This window comes from Aotus nancymaae, unplaced genomic scaffold (genome assembly GCF_030222135.1).
Source record: "Aotus nancymaae isolate 86718 unplaced genomic scaffold, 86718_ANA_hifiasm-v0.15.2.pri h1tg000079l, whole genome shotgun sequence".
NCBI lineage: Eukaryota > Metazoa > Chordata > Mammalia > Primates > Aotidae > Aotus > Aotus nancymaae.
Genome location: NW_026988494.1, coordinates 20594577 through 20617796, shown reverse-complemented (window position 1 = coordinate 20617796; position 23220 = coordinate 20594577). Strand labels below are relative to the sequence as shown.

Genomic DNA, 23220 nt, shown 5'->3' with positions numbered 1-23220 from the left:
TTACTGGTTTGAGCTGCCTTGGTTCTGCCAGGGCGGTGCCCACTCTGTAGCAGGCCGTAAGGTGCTTGGGGCATGTGCCCCAGAAGCTCATGCTTTGATGGTTATGCTCCAGGGACCCCCCCCTCTGGGAGAGCCCCATGAGGGCAGGAGAGTGATGGAGAGTACGCCCAGCTTCCTGAAGGGCACCCCAACCTGGGAGAAGACGGCCCCAGAGAACGGCATCGTGAGACAGGAGCCAGGCACCCCACCTCAAGATGGCCTGCACCGTGGGCCGCTGTGTCTGGGAGAGCCTGCTCCGTTTTGGAGGGGCGTCCTGAGCACTCCAGACTCCTGGCTTCCCCCTGGCTTCCCGCAGGGCACCAAGGACAATCTCCAACTTGTGGAGGGTGAGGGCACCCAGAATGGGGAGAGAAAGGCCAGCTGGCTGGGCAGCAAAGAGGGACTGCGCTGGAAGGAGGCCATGCTTGCCCATCCACTGCCATTCTGCGGGCCAGCGTGCCCACCTCGCTGTGGCCCCCTGATGCCTGAGCATAGTGGTGCCCATCTCAAGAGTGACCCCGTGGCCTTCCGGCCCTGGCACTGCCCTTTCCTTCTGGAGACCAAGATCCTGGAGCGAGCCCCCTTCTGGGTGCCCACGTGCTTGCCACCCTACCTAGTGTCTGGCCTGCCCCCAGAGCAGCCACGTGACTGGCCCCTGGCCCCGCACCCCTGGGTATACTCCGGGGGCCAGCCCAAAGTGCCCTCTGCCTTCGGCTTAGGTGGCAAGGTGAGTTCAGGGGCAGAGAGGGTACCTGGGGCTCTGGCCTTGCAAAGTAGCTCGGTGGTCCCCAAGCTGCCCTTCCACTGTGATAGAAAGGGAAGGCAGCACCAAGGTAGAGAGGTCCATCAGCTCGGAGCTGTCCCAGGCCCCACAGCTGACCCCAGCAAGCCCTCCCCTGAGAAGCTCATCTTTAGGCCTCCCCTCCCCTCAGGTCGTTGCAGCCGCTGACTCATCCATTGTCTGCCCAGGATAAGGTCCTGGGAACTCTGGCCTTGGAATGTATGGCTTCTCCTGGGAGGAGATGGGCGGGCTGGCAAGGCCACTCTATCTGAGCGTGGGATGTGCAGGGGACCCCATGGCCCGTGTCTAGGGCACCTCCCCCATAGATTACTCCCACTCCCAGGGATGAGATTTTAAAACACTTAAAACACAGTATGGCACAGGACACCAAACGGCCTGAACAGACCCGGGATGCCATTTGGCTGTGCCCGGCGTTCATCCTTTAGTGCTGGATTTCGGGGAAGCCTCAGAAATCCCGGGGGAGGATGTGGGGTTGCCAAGACAGCGGCAGAGGTGCTCCAGAGACCTAGAGCAGTGCCATCCACTAATCAGAATGTGAGACCTTCAGTATTCTCACCATCCTTGCTTGTCAGTTCTGCCTGTCCTTTTAGGCACCGGGAGCCCAAGTCAGCCCGAGCGTAACCCTTTCTCTTCCCTCTAGGGCTTTTACCACAAGGATCCGAGCCTTCTCAGGTTGGCAAAGGAGCCCTTGGCAGCTGTGGAACCTAGGGTGTCGGGCTTAACCCCTGGTAGGCACCTGCAGAGAGCCGGGGAGACCGAACGCCCTTCACTGCACCCGAGGGATGGAGAGACGGGGGCCGGCCAGCAGCAGAATCTTTGCCCACTCTTCCTGGGGCAGCCAGACATTGTGCCCCAGACCCCCTGGCCCACTTGTGCCCCAGGCCTCGTTCATACTCTTGGCAATGTCTGGGCTGGGCCAGGCGGTGGGAGCCTTGGGTACCACCCGGGGCCACCAGCCACACCAAGGTGTCCTTCTCCCGAGCCGCCTGTTACCCGGGAGGGCTGCTGCTCATCCTACCGGCCCACTAAAGATGGGGGTCTTGGCCCTTGTGGGAAGTGCCAGGAGGGCCTGGATGGGGGTGCCAGTGGAGCCAGCGAACCCAGCGAGGAAGTGAACAAGGCCTCTGGCCCCAGGGCCTGCCCCCCAAGCCACCACACCAAGCTGAAGAAGACATGGCTCACGCGGCACTCAGAGCAGTTTGAATGTCCACGCGGCTGCCCTGAGGTTGAGGAGAAGCCAGCTGCTCGGCTCCAGGCCCTCAAGAGGGCAGGCAGCCCCGAAGTCCTGGGAGCAGTGGGCAGCCCAGCCCCCAAACGGCCACCGGACCCTTTCCCAGGCACTGCAGGACAGGGGGCCGGGGGTTGGCAGGAGGTGCGGGACACATCAGTAGGGAACAAGGCAGACTCGGGACAGCAAGATGACCAGAGAGGTAAGAGGGCCTGGAGGGGCTGCAGGCGCTGCATGGGAGGGCACAGCTGGGGCTGGGGCTTCGCATGTTGAGGGGGTCTGTAGGCTTTGTGAGTGGACCACAGCTTGGATCACGATGGCTTGCTAGGCCTTCCTCAGCATCTCCAGGCCAGAGCCTTCTAGCAAGTGGCTTCTATCTCCGTCTCCTCCCAAGCCCTGGTGTGTTGGTGACAGTATAATGACATGAGTAGGAGCATGGCTCTGGAGCTAGAGCGCCTCGTCTCTGACTTGGTTGCTTCACCTCTCTGGGCCTTAGTTACTTCATCTATAAAGTGGGGCTGAAGATGGCACCTGCCCCAGAAAGACTGCTGCAAAAGTTAAATGCTAGAATAATTCACTGCAAGAGCTTGGAAGAATTCCTGGCACCCAGTGAACACTCAAGCAATGTTCACTGCAAGGACTGCTTATACCACAAATCCCTGTGTGGGGATGGCCTGTCCTGAAGGATCCCTTGTCCTGGCCAGGAACGGCTGCTCTCTCGGCCAGATGGAGCTGGAGACTCAGTTTGGACTCTGCCAGTGTTATAGGGCTCTGGGCGCACCATGGAGTCCTCTGCCACACTGCGCCCCCATGGAGGGCCCTCGCACTGCTGGCCCAGCCTCAGTTCTTCAGGAGCACTTCAGTTTTTCAGCTTCCTGGACGGCTGGGTGTGGATCAGGACTCTCCATGGCCTTGCCCAAATGCCCCTGCACCTGGCATGGGCCTGCTGTGCCCTCTCAGGCCTCTGCCCTGGCTGGGAAGTTGTTGGCCCCTTCGCCTTCTTGGGTTACTGCACCTGTGGCCTGTGTCGAAACTCTCCAGCCTTCTCACCTTCCAGCACTCTCCGTCCACGCTAGGATTGTCTCCTCCTGTCACGTGGCCAGTGGTCAGTGGCATCACCAAACCCACAGTGGAGCTATCCAAAGTCTACACTGGCTGGATCCTGCGCTTGTGTCAGGACGATTGCCCCAGCTGCCCAAAGCCTTGGGTGCAACGCACCAGACAACCTCTTCCCTCAGCTGCCGGCCCGGTGCCAGGGCATCCTCAGACTCCCTGCTCAGCCTGGTGTTTGAGGCTTCCAGCTGCCTGGTCCACTCCTGCTGGTTCTGAATTAGGCTTCAGAGACCTGGGGCGAGGAGCTGGGCTGGCTCTGTGTGTGGACAGGCAGGACGCTAAGGCACGGGATGGGGTTCCCAGCAGCCCAGGAAACCCTGACTCCTCACCTCCCACATTGTCCCCTCAGGACCCCACGATGGCCGGGCCAGTCTCCCGGACCCAGGGCTTCAGGACATACCATGCCTGGCTCTCTCTGCAAAACTGGCTCCATGTCAAGGTTGTGCCCAGGCATCTGGAGAGGGAGGAGGGCCTGCCTACCACCCTCAGCAAGTGCAGAGGTGAGCCCTTGACCCTGGATGCCTCCAGTGCCCTCTGGCCAGGCCTCCCTCCTCACCTTCCCCTGCCCTCTGTCCAGATTGCCTCTGGGAGAGGAGCCACAGCCAGAGGAAGACACAGCCGCCAGCTCCAGCTCTGAGGAAGACCCAGGGTCCAGCCCTAATGGCCGGCTCAGCACGGGCCTCGCCAAGCACCTGCTCAGTGGCTTGGGGGACCGACTGTGCCGCCTGCTGCGGAGGGAGCGGGAGGCTCTTGCCTGGGCCCAGCGCGAAGGTGAGCAGGACCTACTGGGTCTGCCTGGGGTCTGCACTGTATGGGGAGCCCCAGGCGTCCCTCCCCTGGCCCCACCCACACTGCCGGCTCCTAGACCTCAGGCAACCTCAGAAGAGTTCCTGGCCTGGGTGGGGACGTCACCAAGGTGACAAACTGGGTACGGCCCAGTTCTCTGGGAGTTTTTGGGAAAACAAGAACGAGTGCCAAGTATCTGCAAGGCACCAGGATGTAGGGTAGCTCCTGAGGTGGGGTAGCTTGTGGGGTCAGGTGAAGCTCCTGGGCCTGGAGGGCTGGCAGGACCTAGCCTAAAGTTCCTCTGGCTCCAGGCACTCACTGGGGTCGCCTTTCCCAGCAGAGAGAGTTCCTCTTAAGCACAGAGCCCCGGGCTCCTGGTCGGTGTTCGGCGGAGACCCCCCCCAGCTCCCTCTAGCCCCAGACAGGGCAGGCTCCTTGGCGTGTCTTCAGCCGGCTCCCTGCTGGCTCCCGCCACTCCCAGCCTGGGTTCCCGGCACACACGCCATCCATCTTTCCCTTCCCGGCTCCCTGGAGCTTGTCATCCCCTTGGGCCTTGGCACTGGCTTTCCTGTGTCTGGAATGCCCTCCTCCTCCCTGCCTACCTGCTGAATGAAAACTTACTCATCCTCTGGGGCCCTCCTGGGAAGCTCCTCCTCATTCCCATCCTCACCCTTCCCTGGCATTTTCCGTCTCCAGCACCCACCTCGTGGTGCCATGGTCATTGCCGTATTTATGGGTCCATCTCCCTACCCGGAATGTGAGCACTACAAGGCAGGGCCAAGTCCTGACCACCTCTGAGTCCCCTGCGCCCAAAGGCAAGGTGTTTGTTGAATTGTACTCCATGGCACCTTTTCCACCTACCAAGAAGGGCTGAGTCTGATACTTGGCTCTTAAAAAACCCCACTTCTGGCTGGGTGTGGTGGCTTACACCTGTAATCCCAGCACTTCAGGAGACCGAGGTGGGAGGATCACTTGAGACCAGGAGATGGAGGCTGCAGCGAGCTGGGATCACACCACTGCACTCCAGCCTAGGTGACAGAGTGAGACACTGTCTTAAAACAACAAAGTCCCCTGGAGGAAGTGTCACCTGAGCATAGTTACCATTTCTGGCAGCATGTAGGGCTTGGAGGAAAGGAGGTGGAGGAAGAATATGCTAGAAGTGGTGCGGATTAGTAATTCAGGGCCACTGGGGAAGTCCCTGGGGCAGGGCTGGGTGTGGGGCAGGAATGGTGGAGCCAGGACTTCCACTGTCCCTGGAAGTGTTTGCTGGAGAGGATGGTTTCTTCGGGGAGGCTCTTAAGGGGCTGTGGAGTAAGCAGGGGGTAGCTGTCAAGGAGCCTGCCTCCATTCTCTGGCGGGCGGGCGCAGGGGGCTTCCATGGAAGCTACTCCCTGTTCTCCTGCCCCTTCCTGGATCCTTCTCACGTGAAGCTTTTCAATGGGGCCCGCTGCCTTCACCCTCTGACCCTGTTCCCTCCGTGGGCAGCAGGCCAGGGGCCAGCTGTGACAGAGGACAACCCAGGCATTCCACGCTGCTGCAGCCGTTGCCACCATGGACTCTTCAACACCCACTGGCGATGTCCCCACTGCAGCCACCGGCTGTGTGTGGCCTGTGGTCGTGTGGCAGGCGCTGGGCGGGCCAGGGAGAAAGCAGGTAGGAGGGGGCCAGGGGCGGGAGGGCTGGAGGGAGCCCTCAGTGGACTGCCCCAAGGCTGTGGTCATTCATTGGCTGCCACGCCCCAAAAAGCCCCCGACCCACTGCCCAGCCGCATTCTCAGCCACCGTGGTTCAATGCCCTTAGAACAGAAGTCCCCTCTCTGCAGATCAGAGGAGCATGCCTGCGTCATTGACCACCCTTAAACAAAGGCGAGTGCCCTCTCTGCATCTCCCACTCTGCTCAGCTGGCATCCTTTAAAAACTACTGTAACGCCGTGAAGTGGCTATTATTGCCTTCATTTTCCAGATAAGAAAATCTCAGAGGATAAGTGACTTGTCCAAGGTCACACAGTCAGTCAAGCGTTGCAACCAGGATGTAGACTCAGGTCTTCTGGTTTCGCCCTGTTTTTTTCATGGTTCTCAGCTTTCTCTCCCTTGGCTCAAGTTGGCCATGGGAGAGCTTGAAATTTTTCCCCGTGTTCCAGAAGGCATGACCAAAAAGAGCTGCAGGGTCAGATGAGCTTTAGAACATTGTCTTCCACATGGTTAGCCTGGGGACTTGCAAAGCATCTCGGCACATTAAAGGCTGTGCCTTCTACAAGCCAAGAATGCGGTGTCTCTGTGTGACCCAGGTTTCCAGAAAGCACAAGTTTTACGGACTATTGAGTCCCCGGATTTAGATCTCATGTCCTGACCTTCTCTGACCTTAACCTGTGATTACCTTGATTTCTGAACCTGCTTTTCCCCTCCTGCCCACAGGCTCTCGGGAGCAGTCCACGGAGCAGTGCACGCAGGAGGCTGGGCACGCTGCCTGTTCCCTGATGCTGACCCAGTTTGTCTCCAGCCAGGGTGAGCCGTCTTGGAGGGGTGGGGTGTGCAGAGGTTGGGTCCTGAGGGAAACCAGCTTCCTGTCTGATTGTCCGTTCCCCCCCAGTGCCATGCCCTTCTGCTTGGCAAAGCCAAGTTGCCCGGGCTGCCTGTTGGTCTACACTCACCACCAACCTCCCTCTCCTGCCCACCCCCACCCCCAGCTTTGGCAGAGCTGAGCACTGCAATGCACCAGGTCTGGGTCAAGTTTGATATCCGGGGGCACTGCCCCTGCCAAGCTGATGCCCGGGTGTGGGCCCCCGGGAATGCAGGCCAGCAGGTAAGACCCAGGGCATACCACCGGTTGGGTATCGTGCCTGCAAATGACTGACCTTTGCAGGGGTTTGCCCTCCCCCCTTTTTTTGGTGGGGATGAAAATCGAGAGAGAAGCCTGTGGAATCAGGCTAATTCCCACCTTCCCCTGGGGATCAGGAGCCATGCAGGCTCTCCAGGGCAGGCCCTCCCACCCCCATGCCCTGAAAGTCCTCACCTCCTGCCTTCCTGGAGTTCTGCCCTACTCTGTGCAGATTCTAGTTCAGTGCCTGCCACATCATGCTAGAGGAGCTTGTTGGTGTGACCGTGTCCCCAGGCCATGGGTTCCTTCGGGTGGAGCATTGGCCCGCCTTTCAGTATCCCCAGTACCTAATACCTAGTAGGCGCTCAATGTGCATTTTGCAAAGCTTTTATGAAATTCATGTTCTTATTATAAAAGTCATTCATGGCCAGGCACGGTGGCTCATGTCTATAATCCCAGCACTTTGGGAGGCTGAGGCGGGCAGATCATGAGGTCAGGAGATCAAGACCATCCTGGCGAATATCATGAAACCCAGTCTCTACTAAAAATACAAAAACAAAAAAATTAGCTGGGCATGGTGATGCGTGCCTGTAGTCCCAGCTACTCGGCAGGGTGAGCAGGAGAATTACTTAAAACCAGGAGGCAGAGGTTGCAGTGAGCGGAGATCGCACCACTGCACTCCAGCCTAGGTGACAGAGCAAGTCTCCGTCTCAAAAAAAAAAAAAAAAAAAGTAATTCATTCAAAAAAAAAAAATAGTTCATTGAATGCATTTTGGGTGCCAGACACTGTTACATACCCACTGTGGAAATTTTGGAAAATGCAGACAAGTGTAAGGAAGAAAATGATGATGGCCTTAATACCACTGGTAGTTTTGACGCGTTTCTTCGCAGCCATCTGTCTGTTTTAGTAGACTGTAGACCCTACCACAGGTGGAAACCCACGAGCAGTGTTTTTCCACCTAACATTATATCCTATAACATTTTGCCCCTATAAATGTGATTTTAGGACTGACAAGAGTCCACTGTTCATTCTTGTGGGTTGTGTTGAATTGTGTCTGCCATTTTTAAATCTCTGGTTGGATGGGGGCGGGTGGATGGGCTTAACAGAAGGAATCGACACAGAAAACGCCCCCAGCTCCACAACCTTCCTGCAATGGGGACACCCACAGGACCAAGAGCATCAAAGAGGGTGAGCGGCTCCTCTGGCCCCTTGGCCTGTGCAGGAGGGAGGCTGGGCCAGAGTTTGACGGAGGAGGTGACAGGCAGCGGAAGTCTCCAGGAACTTTAGCAGCCCCCGCAATAATCTCCGTCACTCCCCTCAAGACATGTCTCCAAACACCTTCTCTGGCCAGACCCCCTCTGAACCCCTCCTTTTAGAGGTTCTGGAGCTACCTGCAGGAAGGGTAGTAGCGGAGGAGACCCAGAGCAGAGCTGAGGTGGAGGGTCCTGGTAGGGGGAGATTGAGCTCAGCCAAGAAGAGAGGAAAGAGAAGCACGGGGAAGGGGAGGGACCAAACGCAAAGCCCCTGACCATCTTCCTCCTGGACAGAAACCCCAGATTCCACTGAGACCCCAGCAGAGGACCGTGCCAGCCGAGGGCCCCTGCCTTGTCCTTCTCTCTGCGAACTCCTGGCCTCTACCGCGGTCAAACTCTGCTTGGGCCATGAGCGGATACACATGGCCTTCGCCCCTGTCACTCCGGCTCTGCCCAGTGTGAGTGAGGGCACGGAGGGAGGGCTGGGAGCCAGGAGACCAGAGGCTGGGCTGCCCTCTCTGTGGGGCTGGGCGGGTCCTGAGCCCCTGTGCCCCTTCCTGCGTCCCTACTGCAGGATGACCGCATTACCAACATCCTGGACAGCATTATCGCGCAGGTGGTGGAACGGAAGATCCAGGAGAAGGCCCTGGGGCCGGGGCTTCGAGCTGGCCCGGGCCTGCGCAAGGGTCTGGGCCTGCCCCTGTCTCCAGTGCGGCCCCGGCTGCCTCCCCCAGGGGCTTTGCTATGGCTGCAGGAGCCCCGGCCTCGGCGAGGCTTCCACCTCTTTCAGGAGCACTGGAGACAGGGCCAGGTGAGGCGCCCACCCTGCCCCTCCCCTCCCAGCCCTGGCCACCCACCTGCCCCTCAGGGCCTTGGTCCCTAGACTCAGACGGACCCGGCGGCTCCGAGGGAGCAGGAGGGCTGTCCCCATGCTGTCCTACTGACCTTACGACACGCTCTCGCCCGGCCACGGTGGGCACCTTCTCATGGCCTCCTTCCTCTCCCCCGACAGCCTGTGTTGGTGTCAGGGATCCAGAGGACACTGCAGAGCAACCTGTGGGGCGCAGAGGCTCTTGGGGCACTTGGAGGCCAGGTGCAGGCGCTGAGCCCTGTTGGGCCTCCCCAGCCTACCAGCCTGGGCAGCACCACATTCTGGGAGGGCTTCTCCTGGCCTGAGCGTAAGTGTCCCCAACACAGGGGAGAGAGAGCTGGGAGCCCAAGCCCTAGGGACTGGGTGGCAGAGGAGTCCCAGAGGACGCTGAGGGGCTGGAAGCAGGTGTTGCTGCCACCGGGGCAGGGGTTTCAGGCCGAGGAGGCCCCTCCCTGGGCCAATGGCCATTCTGTCTCTTCCTCTAGTTCGCTCAAAGTCAGACGAGGGCTCTGTCCTCCTGCTGCACCGAGCTCTGGGGGATGAGGATACCAGCAGGTGTGTCTGTCACCAAGGGCCAGACCTACCTCCCCAGCCACCGCAAGCCCCGCCTCGTTCTGCCCTCCCCTCATCCTCTGACCCCCACCCCCACCCCGTGGCCCTTGGTGCTCTCACATTTGCCCTCTGGGAGTTACCCCAGCAGTGGGGGGTGGCTTTGATAGGGTCTCTGGAGCCCAGGTTGGGCCTGCTGGGCATGACCCCTTCCCCCTACAGAGTGGAGAACCTAGCTGTCAGCCTGCCACTCCCAGAATACTGCGCCCACCATGGGAAACTCAACCTGGCTTCCTACCTCCCACCGGGCCATGCCCTGTGTCCACTGGAGCCCCAGCTCTGGGCAGCCTATGGTGAGTGGCCCTCTACCCGCCCAGTCCCTACTCCCATGCCTGTCATCTCGGGGCACACAAGCGTCTGTGCCAAGGCCCTGGGGCCTGAAGCGCTTCTCTGATTCCATTTTTTTTTTTTTTTCTGAAATAAAGTCTCACTCTGTCACCCAGGCTGGAGTGTAGTGGTATGATTTTAGCTCACTGCAACCTCTGCCCCCTAGGTTCAAGCAATTCTCCTGCCTCAGCCTCCTGAGTAGCTAGGATTGCAGGCATGTGCCACCACACCAGCTAATTTTTTTTGTATTTTTAGTAGAGGCAGGGTTTCACCATGTTGGCCAGACTGGTCTCAAACTCCTGAACTCAAAAGATCCACCCACCTCGGCCTCCCAAAGTGCTGGGATTACAGGCGTGAGCCACTGTGCCCGGCCTCTGATTCCATTTCTAACCGTTCTTACTCTATTGCCATACAGGTGTGAACCCGCACCGGGGACACCTGGGGACCAAGAACCTCTGCATGGAGGTGGCCGACCTGGTCAGTGTCCTGGTGCACGCTGAGGCACCAGTGCCTGCCTGGCACCAGGCACAGAAAGGTAGGTCCTCGGGCAGAGGCGAGTGTCTGCAAGTGTGGGCCCTGGGCCTGCCTGATCGCACTTCCCTCTTCAGACTTCCTTTCAGGCCTGGACGGGGAGGGGCTCTGGTCTCCGGGCAGCCAGATCAGCACTGTATGGCACGTGTTCCGGGCACAGGACGCCCAGCGCATCCGCCGCTTTCTCCAGATGGTGAGGAGGCAGCTGGGAGCCCTCCCCTTACCCCTGCCCCACCCAGCCCCAGAAGCTTGTCTAGTCCTGTCTGGCCGGGAGCCCACCCTAGTGTTTAGTCCCAGTGTGCTCATCCACCTCATGTTCTCAGGTGAGCTGCACAGACAGGTGCAGAGAAGGCAGAGGGGACCCGGATAGCCCCCTGCCCCTTCTCTGAGCCTGGACCCGAAGGTTTTGAAATGAGAGCACCAGCTGCCTAAGGCTGGATGTGGTGCTAGGGCCTTAGTATCTGTTACAATCCCAGCCTCCACCACCCCATCAGGAGGCACTGCTCCCTTCCCACTTGCAGATGCGAACCCAGAGGCTCAGTGGTAGGGCTGGTATCTGAGCTTCTGTCTGTCATGGGCTCAGGTCACTACTCTATGCTTTTCCAGGGGGCAGGCAGCTCCGATGCCTCTGAGACTCTATCCTGCTGCCCTCCTTTTGGTATCTGCACCTTGTTAGGGAAGACTGCCTGGAGGAGGTGCTCCCAGAGGGGCTAGCAAGGAAGGGAGCTGAGGGAGGCGGAGGGAGAGAGGGGCCAGGTGAGGAGTGGGGGAAGGGGAAGGTGATGGGGTGGGCAGGAGGCAAGAAGCTTGAGGTGCAGGGGAGGAGAGAGGCCAGGGGTAAGGTGAGGGCAGCCCCGTGGTTCCCAAGTCCAGCTGGGCCCTCATTATCCTGGGGAAAAGACTTCCACCAAGTGCCACCCCTCGCCAAGGCACATACACAGAGACGTGCAGAGGCCAGCGTGGTGTGTCCCCCTCCCGCGCACAGGCACAAATGTGCAGATGCACACACAGATGCTGCGACATGCAGAGGGCAGCACTCAAGCACACCTCCACACACAGATGGCCTCGTCCAGGCTGGGTGGGGCTGGCCATGGGCAGTCCCCACGGCCCAACCCAGTGACTCACGGAGCAGGGCTGAGGGGCACATTCTCCCTGGGTGGCCTGGGAAACACTGTTCTGTGCCAGGGTGGACCTGCATCTCCAAGAGCAAGGGAATCTTGGCACCTGGCCAGGACTCCCCTGCAGTCCAGACTGCTTCGCCAGCCTTCCTTTCCCCCACAGCCCCATCTTGCAGCCCTAAGCCCAGGGGCAGTGGCTGAGGTCCTTGCTGTGGGTAGATTGGGCTGGTGGCTGGTTCAAGCACGATGCTGGTTCTGCAAGTCCCTGCCTGCCCTAAGAGCTCCCTGATCTGGTTGGGCTTGTGAGGCCCCCGTAGCTGTGGCTGCTGCAGAGGCCTCAGCCTGGTCCGAAAGCCTATTCACCCTCTAGGACCCAGAGCCTCTCAGTGGCCCTCCCTTTTTCTGTATCAGGGATTTTAGGGAGCCTCTGATGAATGCTTTGGGTTGTCCCCCGAGGGACATACAGCTCCCTCCACACCCGCCACTGAGCACAGTTCTGGCCAGCCAAAGACTTCAGGTTAAGAAGTCCTGCATAAGACAGTTTACGAACTGAGATTATGCAGGACGTCTTCCTGGGTTTTGCGGAAAGGGGTAGCATTGAGACAGGGAGCAGAGTGGCCGAGGTCACAGAGGCTGCTCAAGGCCTCCAGCCCCAGAAATGCAGGGATTCAGTCTGCCCACCTGTAGGACCTTGAATCCCTTCCTTCTAAGCTCCTTCCAGCCAAATGTGTGTTCTGCCAACCTGAGCTGCCCCAGGCCCAAGCAACCAAGCCATGCCCTCCCTGCCTGTCCTTCAAGACTTGACCCTTCAGCTCTTCTCTCCACCCCTGGCCTCTGGGAAGTCTGTGCCCCATCCTCCTGCAGCCCTGCCCTGCCTGCCCCATCTCACTCATCTCCCCTTCTCTTCTTTGAGGTGTGCTCGGCTGGGGCAGGCGCCCTGGAGCCTGGCGCCCCAGGCAGCTGCTACCTGGATGCAGGGCTGCGGCGGCGCCTGCGGGAGGAGTGGGGCGTGAGCTGCTGGACCCTGCTCCAGGCCCCTGGAGAGGCCGTGCTGGTGCCTGCAGGGGCTCCCCACCAGGTGCTTCCCGGCAGGCAGGGGCTCTGCGGGGAGATTAGGATGGCAGGAGCAACCCAAGCAATGAACAACACCGCAGGCATCCACATTCCCTCAACACCCCAGAGCTGGGCAGGGCAGGGAGCTGCACGCTGCTGTGCGGGGAGAGGAAATGGGGGCGCCAAGAGGACTTGAAGTCACCAAGCCCAACTGGGACTGTGCCACAGTCCAATCCTGGGCTCCTGGGCATGCTGATGCCAGAAGACTCACGGGGAGGCTTTGGGGTCTCTCTGGCAGCCCTTAGGCCGTGTTTTGGCCACAGCCTTTGAGGTGTCCAGTGGTGCTTCCAAGAATCTGCTCTCTGAGAGCCAGGCAATGGGGGTGGGCTGTCATTAGATGAAGCGAAACTCAGGGACCAGGGGGACAGGAAGAGGATGCATGACCTTGAGCCTCGCTGACCACCTGTTCATGTCCCCCCAACACAGGTGCAGGGCCTGGTGAGCACGGTCAGCGTCACTCAGCACTTCCTCTCCCCTGAGACCTCCGCCCTCTCTGCTCAGCTCTGCCACCAGGGACCCAGCCTTCCCCCTGACTGCCGCCTGCTTTATGCCCAGGTAAGTGCAATGTGGGCCAGCAGGCCGGGTGTGCTGCCCGAGCCCCCATCTCCCCGTGCCACAGCTGCAGTGGACATAGCAGATCCCACCCTGTGCCAAATAGGGAGCCACCCTGTGCAGGGGAAAGAATATTCCTTTTGCTTACTTTGTTTTATTTTTTTGAGACAGAGTCTTGCTCTGTCAGCCAGGCTGGAGTGCAACGGCATGATCTTGGCTCACTGCAACCTCCAATTCCCCGGTTCAAGTGATTCTCCTGCCTTAGCCTCCTGAGTAGCTGGGATTACAGGCGCCTGCCACCAAGCCCGGCTAATTTTTTTTTTTTGGATTTTTAGTAGAGGAGGGGTTTCACCACGTTGGCCAGACTGGTCTCGAACTCCTGACCTCAAATGATCCACCCACCTCGGCCTCCCAAAGTGCTGGGATTACAGGCTTGAGCCACCGTGCTCGGCCAGAGTATTCCTTTTAAGACGGGTGGGAGATAGAGGTGGACCCAGGAATGTCACTGAAAATTATTTGTCCTCTTTTTCCTAGATGGATTGGGCTGTGTTCCAAGCAGTGAAGGTGGCCGTGGGGACGTTACAGGAGGCCAAATAGAGGGATGCTGGGTGTCTCGGGTAGGGATGGGGACAGGTAGACCAAGCGGTCAGCCCAGGCACGACTTTAGCAGGGAATGACACTAGGGGACTTGGGGATTTCCGGTCAACCCCACAAGCACCACTCTGGGCACAAGCTAGGTACCCTATTCCCCTCCCCCTCAAGCCAACAACCACAGTGCCACCAAGCTCACACCTGTCCTTCTCAGGCTGGCACCTCCCCTGCCCTGTGCCCCTCTCCATGGTACCAGGCACACATTGGAGGTGACTGACTTCCTCCAAAGCCCACTCCTCCAACCCAGGACACAAACAGCCCTTCCTTGGGGTACCTCGGTAATCATTCTGGCTTAAGCAACACCTCCTCCTGCTGCTCTCTCTCGCTGAGCCCGCTCTACTGCCCCGCTCCGCTTCCACCGCCGAATCCTCACTGGGCTCGCTGCAGCCATGCTGAAGAAGGGGGCCCGACCTTCCGCCCTCCTGCCGGAAGATCTGGGGAGTGTGAGAGGGTGGCATCAGGGGCTGCACAGGCTTGGCTGAGGGAGCAGCATGGGTGATGTCATTCAGCCCACTGCCCGTCTGCCCGCTTTTCTCCTTCATGATTTCCATTAAAGTCTATTGTTTTGTGACTGCTGCCAGTGTGGTTGGCCCTGACCCTGCAGGCCACATGGTCCAGGGAGGGAGGGAGACATGGAAGTCTGCCCTAGAGTAGAGGCAAATGGAGTAGGGCGGGCCAGAGCTGGGGCCCAAGGGACAGGACACCACTGCCTGCTGTTCTTCTGGGGCCTGGGTCCCTGCCTCCCACTGAGGAGCCTTTGGGTGGGGTGGGGGGACTGTCCCCTAAAGATGCTCTTGCGTGCAACAGCAGGCAAGGCAGAGTCCTGGGGCACAGCTGCAAGGTGACTGCCCTGTACAGGGATTCTGGAGCCCTACTCCACCCAGCAAGCTCCAAGCCACCCCATCTCTCCCATCTACCTTGACCTGGAGATCCAGGAGTGTGGTCCAGAAGAGCCCTTGCCCCACCTGTCTGCCCTTGGTGGCCATGATGCGCACCAGGCCCAGCCACCCTGGGAATGAACCCGACTGCTTCAGATAGTGAACCCTCCTTGTCCCCACCCCACGCCTACAGGCTTCTGGTGGCGCTATGGCCTCTCCCTCTTCTCTTGTGTATTTCAGCCCCACAAAGAAAAATGCTCCCACTCTTGTCAAACCTAATTGTTCCTGCTGTGGTTTGGGGACTTTTTTAATTAAATAAAGTTTTTTATTATAAGCTGAATATACTTTGAGAACATTCAGAAAATAAAGTCACCTTCGAGCCCATCATTACACACCTCCAACTAATATGAGTATACTGGCATATTTCCTCTAGTGCTTTCCAAGGGAGGGAGGAAGCCATGTACACATGGCTGGATTGCTGTGATTTGGCCTTGGTTTCTTTCAACACCATATCATAATCATTTTCTATGTTGCTACCTAACCTTCATTTTAAATGACTGCTTAGATTCTATTAAGGGGCTTTGCCATGATTTACAAAACCATCCTTTATTAAAAAAAAAAAAAAAAAAAAAACACAAGGCCGGGCACGGTGGCTCACGCCTGTAATCCCAGCACTCTGGGAGGCCAAGGTGGGCAGATCACTTGAGGTCAGGAGTTCGAGACCAGCCTGGCCAACATGATACACTGTCTCTACTAAAATACAAACAAAAAAATTAGCTGGGCATGGTGGCGTGTGCCTGTAATCCCATCTACTCAGGAGGCTGAGGCAGGAGAATTGCTTGAACCCACGAGGCAGAGGTTGCAGTGAGCCAAGATCATGCCACTGCACTTCAGCCTGGGCAACAGAATAAGACTCTGTCTCCAAAATAGTAACAACATAATAATAATTTATCTAATTTAATCCCTTTCATTTAAATGATCTCAGTTAATCCATTATCACAATTTTGAGACAGACAAGATTTATTTCCATTTTACAGAAGAAGAAACAGGCAAGCTGCAATTAAGTACATTACCCAAGGTCACAGAGCAATTTTAGTGGCAGAACTGGGATTTGAACCAAGTTTTCTGAGTCAAGCCACTTTGTGTACATTATAGTCTTAGCTCTCACTGGAGTTTAAAGACAGGCTTGCCCTCCTCTCTGTCCTTCTCCTTCCAATGCATGTGCTTTATAGCTGATCATGTTCCAAGTGGCCCTGAATGACCCGTTACCACCTACGTTTCATCTTTTGTTTGAGACAGGGTCTCACTCTGTCACACAGACTGGAATGCAGTGGTGCAAACTCAGCTCACTGCAATCTCTGCCTCCTGGACTCACGCCATCCTCCCACCTCAGCCTCCTGAGTAGCTGGGACCACTGGTGCATACCATCATGCCTGGCTAATTTTTGTAGTTTTTGTAGAGATAGGGTCTTGCCACACTGCCCAGGCTGGTCTCGAACTCCTGGGCTCAAGCGATCTGCCCACTTTGGCCCCCGAAAGTGCTGAGATTATAGGAATGATCCACTGTGCCCCACTTCATCTGTAACCATGCCCTGATGTCACCCCAGAACCCCAAATCCGGGGTCTTTCCTGTGGAAAGATGGTTCTCTGCATTTTACCCATTGTGGTAGGGACAGTGTGTCATTAAGCCTCTGTCTTCCCCATAAGACCTTCTCTCCTGTTTACCCCCCTGGCCTTCCAGGTGGGTCACAATGCCCTCGAGGACATATTTGGTTTGACTCTTTGTAAACAGAAGTGAATCAATGTTCATTTGTTCCAGCACTGCTCCTCAGAACACAGCTGGGCCAGGTAGGGACTGACCCTGAGACTCCTCTTGGGACACTCAGGGGCACTGTTCCTCACAGAGACCCTTGGGGCTCTGCTGCTTGCAGGGTCTACCAAGCTGTGCCATGCCTCCAGCCCCTCTGTCACCCAGATATCCCAGACATACAACCAGCCAAGCTGGAAGTGAGCACGAGGTTGCATATCCAATGCCTTCTTTTCCTCTGATAAAATTCTTAGACTTTTTTTTTTTCCCTTTTTACCCAGGAGCATAGATTCAAGTTGCCCTGAATATACATGCTCAGGCTTTCTATTTTGAAATAATTTTAGATTTACAGCTGAGTCACAAAGATAGCACAGGAAGTTCCCAATTATCCTTCACCCAGCCTCCCCTATTGTGAACATCTTACATAACCGTGGTGCCTTGATCAAAACTATGAAATTAGTATTGATACCACACTACTAACGAAGCAACAGACCTCACTGGGCTTTCACCAGTTTTTTCACTAATGTCCTTTTTCTGTTCCAGGATACAGCAATGCCTGGATTTGACAGATGGCCTGGAGGGTAGATGTGGCATCCCCAGGGTCCCCCAGAGAGCTAGCCTGTGGCCAGCCCTCCCGCTCCCCCTGTAGCTTGGGCTCCTGCCCTTCTCACCTTCCTTCCTTGTCAAGACAAAGGCCTTGTTGCTCTGTCCATGATGCTAACATCACAGACACCCTGACCCAACCTTGCCTGCCTGTCCCTATCCCCACCCCCGTGGCCACCTACCCAGGCCTTCCTGCTCCCCCACACATGCGCACACATGCCCTGAAACAACTGACTCCGGTTTCGCCCGCATGGGTGCTGGGAGCATCAAGCTACTCCCATCCACCATGCCATGCAGCCCATCACACTGACCCAGAAGGTTCTTCCCTCTCTGGGACTAGAGGACACACAGCTGTCTTGATGGGGACCCTGGCATTTCCCATCCAGCCTCCCATTCTCCCTCAGCTGCCTCCCTTGTCTCGGAGCCTCTCCAGCCTCCGTCTGACCGCTGTTCTCTCCCAAGGCCTTGGGAACGCCTGCCTCTTTGTTTTCTCAGCACTGCCTTTACGGTTTACGAGGGGCTTTTGGGGAAGGCTTTCCCCTCGGGATGGGATAATGGGCGGCGCCAAGCCTGGGTTTGCTGCGGTCTCTGCTCTCTGAGGCCTTCTGGTGTTTACCTTAGGCTGCCTCTGAAGCTCCCAGAGCCCTGCCCAGACATGATCTCATTCTCTCAAATCATCCCTGCGAGGCAGACAGGAGTCTGGCACCAAGCTGCCCCCACTTCACAGGTGGGAAAACTGAGAGAGTCGAAACTGAGAGTCGTGCATGCACGCGCGCGCGCGCGCGCGCGCGCGCACACACACACACACACACACACACACACACGGCAAATACGTTGACGAGTTGCTCCGCAGTTCTGGGGTCCTGACTCTCGGCACTGTCCCTGCAGTTGTTTGGGAAGTGAGAGGTCCAGGATAAGGCTTGGCCCAGTGGTGTTCAGCAAGTGCCTCAAAATTCATGGGCCTTCCAGGGATATCCCACAGCCTAACACAGGGCCTTGCCTCCAGGGAGCCTGCAGTATCAGTAAGTGAGGAGCCTGAAAAGACATCCTGCATAGCTGAAGTTCCCGAGTCCAGTTCTAAGGCAGCTCTACAGGCACATTTTGCCAGGCATGGTGGCTCATGCCTGCAACCAGTGCTTTGGAAGGCCAAGACAGGAGGATCACTGAGGCCAGGAGTTTGAGACCAGCCTGGGCAATATAGCAAGACTCTCTATTTCTACAAAGAATTAAAAATTAAAAACTCAGCCAGACATGGTGTCGCACACCTGCAGTCCCAGCTACTCAGGAGTCTGAGGCAGAAGGATAGCTCAAACCCAAGAGCTCAAGGCTGCAGTGAGCTGTGATCATGCCACTGCAGCTCCAATCTGGACAACAGAATGAAACCGTCTCTAGGGGGTAACAAAAGGCACATCATATGAGGACGGGCCTTTGGTGTGGTAGCAAGAAGAGCTAGGCCTGAGAGGGCCCACCCCTGAGGGTTGGTGGGCTGCCTGGGGGGTGGTGCCCAGCACTGGACAATCCACACAGCTCCTCTCTGATTGTCATGCCTTCCCAACACCCCTGTAAAACAAGAGTTGTTATGACCCTACTCTACAAATCAGGACACTGAGGCCCACAGCTCACCCAGGGGCACAGAGCAAGCCAGCCAGCAGTGACCGGCCATCTGGCTCCAGGTCTCGAGCTATGTCCACACCACCAAGCCTGTCTTCCCAGCAGGGAGGTGCAAAAAACCAGCCGAGGAAGAGGAAAGGGGTGGCCTCTGTGGGGTGAGGAGTCAGACGGCCTGCTTCGCAGATCCTTCCAGCTGGCCTTGACTTCCAGTGCTGAAATGCGTGAAGGAAGAAAGGCCGGGCTGGGAGAGGGGCAGGCGCTCGCCACAACAACCCCCACCCTGCTCTCCATGCGCCAGGTCCTGCGCGCTGGGTAGGAGGATGACGACAAGGATGGAGAAGCGGGGCCCCACCCTCGCCCTCCCAGGGCGCACCGTCTGCAGCGGCGAGGGCCTTGAGCTGCGTGGGAAATTAGGTGGGCAGAGGGCCACTGTTGAGGGTGGGCTGGCTGACTGCAGCCCTCTCTCAGCCCATGCCCACTCCCTCTTCCAGCGCTGGTCACTCTTCCTGCCCAAACCAAGCCTTTAGCACTTAGCCTCGAACCGTCAGCTGATTCCTCATCTAGGACTACGCCCCTCTCTCCAATTACAGCAGAATCTCCTGAAAGGCAGGGGTTTACGTCCCCCACCCCAGGGGCCACATGACATAACTCTTTAGTAAAGTGAGAACAAAGTTATTTGGGATGTTATCATCTCCGGCAATGCCGTAGCGTGTTTACAGCAACAGCGGGACAGTAGGTCCAAGGGGCGGCCCCGGGTCTCCGTGACGTCACCTGGCTTGTCACGTCACTGTTGCTTGCCCCGGCGGCGAAACGCACCCTGCGGGAGGAATCACTTGACCGTCGGAGCCCCTGCGGACCAGTGCGCGCTCAGGCAGTTGGCGAGGTGGGCAGCTGGGAGACGTCCCGAGCGTACGGGACGGACAGGCGGCAGGAGCCTGGTGGGAGTCCGCGGAGTTCCGGCCGGGAACCCACCCTGTTCCCCGGCGGCCCCGCCCCCTCGGTGACTGCCGCGGACCGGCCAATCCGGGCAGGCCGCGGCGCTGCGCCGCCTATCAGCGACCAGGGCTCGTGTGCGCTTCCGCGTTCTCGTGCGCTTTCGCGTTCGCGCCAGGCCCGCTGCTGCGGGGACTGTGAGAGGGCGCCGGAACCTGCTCTCGCCCGCGGCCCGGCCCGGCAGGTCTGCCAGGACTCGGGCCGTCGCCTCCCGGGGTACCCGATGGCTTCCGAGGGTCTTGCGGGCGTGCTGGCGGCAGTGCTGGCGGGCCAGGGGCTGCGCGTGCAGAGCTGCGACTCGGCGCCGGCCGGGGAGCCACCGGCACCGGTGCGGCTGCGGAAGAACGTGTGCTACGTGGTGCTGGCCGTGTTCCTCAGCGAACAGGTGAGCGGCCGCCAGCCGGGCCCGCAGGGCCTCGGGAGCACGCAGCCAGCCCAGGTGGGAACGGAAGACCCAACGGCCACAGCCAGCGCTGCCCAGTTTTGCAAAGCACTCCCACTCCCGCTCGCATCTGTGTCCTGCGATCGTCCCAATATGGAGAAGAGGAAACTCGGGCCCGGGGCCTGTTTCACCCCACTAGGCCTCATTCGTTCCCTTCCCCAGAGTCTAGCGAAGTGCCTAGGGCCCCTCAGATAGCAGTTGGCTTAACCATGGCTTACCTCAGGCCTTTGGTGCCGATCCCGGTCCTGGGCAACTAGAAGGGGCCAGGGCCATAAGGCAGGGTTGTACAAGGTAGAGGTCGGGGGTCGTGTTTCAAAGCCAGACCCCAGGGTGAGGATCCATCACAAACAGTTCACAGGCCACGCCGTTGGAGACAAGAGATACCCAATGACACGTACAGACGTAAATCAGTGCAAGACTGACACATGGTGACCTTCACTCTGAGGCCTCATCTCCAGCCCCTGTAGCAGCTTCCAGGAATCTCAGCCCTTTCTCAAGTGGAAGTCTTCTTAACTCCAGAGGGGGACTAATTGCAGGGAGGAGAAGGTTGCAGCCCCCAGCAACTTAAAAGGCAGGTCTTCCTCAGCGCTAGCTGGTTTAAGGGCATCCACCCAGAGGGGACTCTCGGGCGACTGCGTTTGAGATGCCCCCTGGTCCCGGGGCTCGGCAAGGCTATGGCAAGAAATGAAGATGCTCTCTCCCCTCAGGATGAGGTGCTACTGGTCCAGGAAGCCAAGAGAGAGTGCCGGGGGTCGTGGTACCTGCCTGCGGGGAGAATGGAGCCCGGGGAGTCCATCGTGGAGGCACTGCAGCGGGAGGTGAAGGAGGAGGCGGGGCTGCACTGTGAGCCCGAGACACTGCTGTCCGTGGAGGAGCGGGGCCCCTCCTGGGTCCGCTTCGTGTTCCTCGCTCGCCCCACAGGTATGGCCTACCTGGAGGCAGTGTGAACAGGGCCAGTTGACATCTTTTCCCCAGCTGCTTGGTGAGGTGAGCCCCTCCACAGCCAGTCCTGTTATGGCTGGCAGAGTCTGGCATGGGCAGATTCCAGCCTGCAGGCTGGGGGCCTCTCTCCTGGGTCAGGGATGTCTGTTGACGCTGCCAGTCCCGCACTTCTCTCCACAGACCCTCCCTGCCCCATCCCCCACATCTCCCCCAGGTGGAATTCTCAAGACTTCCAAGGAGGCTGATGCAGAGTCCCTGCAGGCTGCCTGGTACCCACGGACCTCCCTGCCCACTCCGCTGCGAGCCCATGACATCCTGCACCTGGTTGAGCTAGCCGCCCAGTATCGCCAGCAAGCCAGGCACCCACTCCTTCTGCCCCAGGAGCTGCCCTGTGATCTGGTCTGCCAGCGGCTCGTGGCCACCTTTACTAGTGCACAGGCAGTGTGGGTGTTGGTTGGCACAGTGGGGATGCCTCACTTGCCTGTCACTGCCTGTGGCCTCAGCCCTACGGAGCAGAGGGGTGGCATGAAGATGGCTGTCCTGCGGCTGCTGCAGGAGTGTCTGACCCTGCACCACTTGGTGGTGGAGATCAAGGGGCTGCTTGGACTGCAGCACCTGGGCCGAGATCACACTGATGGCATTTGTCTGAATATGCTGGTGACCGTGGCTTTTCAGAGCCCAGGGATCCAGGATGAACCCCCAAAGGTTCGGGGTGAGAACTTCATTTGGTGGAAGGTGACGGAGGAAGGCCTGCAAAGCCAGCTCCTCCAGCGGCTTCAGGGATCCTCTGTTGTCCCAGTGAACAGATAGGGAGGTGGAGGAGGTAATGAGGAGCTGGGCAGCTGTGCTCCCTCCAGTGTGGCCTTGTCTCCCTCCGAGGGAGGCAGGAGGCTGGCGACCAAGAATCTTGTTGCATTGGGAGCAGGGGTGGATTTCCTGGTCCCCAGGAGAGATGCTTTGAGGAGCTTTCTTCTAGATTACACAGGGACAGTGCCTTTAACCAAGCAAGGAGTCCAAAGCTCAGGAGCCGGCTACCCTGTGGGCACACTGGCACTTCTCCCCAGGGGGATGGGGAGCTTTCTGCACTCCCAATGGCATCTCATCATCACATTCTGTGTCTTCCTTGGGAAAGGCCTGCACCCTGATCCTTCCAGGCCCTGAGAGCTGCGAGGGGCCCTGAGGCAGGTCTCCCGAAGGAGGAGCCCCTTGCTCAGTAAAGAAGTGTTGCTTACCTTGCCTCCCTGCCTAGATGTCTCTGTGGGGACAAAGTGATGGGGACTGTGTCCAAGAGCTGCTCCTCCCCCGTTGTGCCACCGACAGCCACCTATATCTTTCCCAGTGCACTGACAATGCGGGCCAGCAGCCTGCTGTCCAGGCTGGGCTGTTGGCCTGGGGTGTGACTCTTGAGGGGACCCATCCCTCATGAAACACAGCTGTGAACCCTCCAAGGGTTGGGCAGTGGGCGGCCCCGGGGGAGATTCACATGGGACAGGAGCTGCAAGTGCTGCCTCAGCTCTCTCCTTGAGCCACCCTGGTGTAGACCCCTCCCCCCTCCCCCGGCTCTCCTGCCTCTGCCTTTTCACAACTTCAGCCCACGCCAGACCAAACCTTGTCTTCATTTCCCCTCAGCCTGGCTGAATCACGGTAGGATTTTTTTTTTTTTTTTTTTTTTTTAAAGTAAGCGTCCGGGCATAGTGGCTCATGCCTGTAATCCCAGCACTTTGGAGGCTGAGGCAGGATGATCAGTTGAGGTCCAGAGTTCGAGACCAGCCTGGCCAACATGGCGAAATCCTGTCTCTACTAAAAACACAAAAAATTAACTGGGCATGGTGGCATGTACCTGTGGTTCCAGCTAATCAGGAGGCTGAGGCAGGAGAATCACTTGAACCCCAGAGGCAGAGGTTGCAGTGAGCTAAGCTGATATTGTGCCATTGCACTCCAGCCTGGGTGACAGACTCCCTTGAAATAAAAACGAACTTTGGCCAGGCACAGTGGCTTACACTTGTAATCCCAGTGCTTTGGGAGGCTGAGGCAGGAAGATTGCTTAAAGGTTAGAGTTTGAAGCCAGCCTGGGTAACATAGTGGGACCCTGTCTCTACAAAACAAAACAAAAAATAATTAGCCAGGTGAGGTG

At 58.1% G+C, this 23220-nt stretch overlaps 2 protein-coding genes across 3 annotated transcripts; both read left to right on the top strand.

The window, feature by feature from the left end:
- Positions 1 to 103: 103 nt before the first annotated feature.
- HR (HR lysine demethylase and nuclear receptor corepressor) lies at positions 104 to 15029 on the top strand. Of its 2 annotated transcripts, XM_012435295.3 has the most exons (18): positions 104 to 766; positions 1482 to 2271; positions 3532 to 3682; positions 3760 to 3953; positions 5457 to 5621; positions 6383 to 6472; positions 6655 to 6770; positions 7893 to 7974; positions 8334 to 8497; positions 8614 to 8850; positions 9052 to 9217; positions 9396 to 9465; positions 9682 to 9812; positions 10262 to 10381; positions 10455 to 10570; positions 12409 to 12573; positions 13035 to 13163; positions 13695 to 15029. In XM_012435295.3, exons 1-18 carry the CDS (start codon positions 104 to 106, stop codon positions 13755 to 13757), a joined length of 3612 nt encoding a protein of 1203 aa, XP_012290718.2. In that variant the 3' UTR covers positions 13758 to 15029. The 2 variants fall into 2 exon arrangements, with proteins under 2 accessions (XP_012290718.2, XP_012290719.2); XM_012435296.2 differs by lacking the exon at positions 12409 to 12573.
- Positions 15030 to 19029: 4000 nt separating this feature from the next.
- NUDT18 (nudix hydrolase 18) lies at positions 19030 to 22523 on the top strand. The gene is given in 8 exon segments (XM_064368767.1): positions 19030 to 19123; positions 19201 to 19252; positions 19300 to 19352; positions 19355 to 19485; positions 19487 to 19593; positions 19595 to 20087; positions 20852 to 21065; positions 21301 to 22523. Coding segments are annotated over 8 exon segments (1740 nt in total). The 3' UTR covers positions 21897 to 22523.
- Positions 22524 to 23220: the final 697 nt, after the last annotated feature.

Bases quoted from the DNA above. Each gene is read 5' to 3' on its own strand.
- HR (XM_012435295.3), top strand. From the start codon at position 104: ATGCTCCAGGGACCCCCCCCTCTGGGAGAGCCCCATGAGGGCAGGAGA. The intron at 6,473-6,654 runs GTGAGCCGTCTT...CCCCACCCCCAG, and splicing joins CCAGTTTGTCTCCAGCCAGG to CTTTGGCAGAGCTGAGCACT. The intron at 9,813-10,261 runs GTGAGTGGCCCT...ATTGCCATACAG, and splicing joins CCAGCTCTGGGCAGCCTATG to GTGTGAACCCGCACCGGGGA.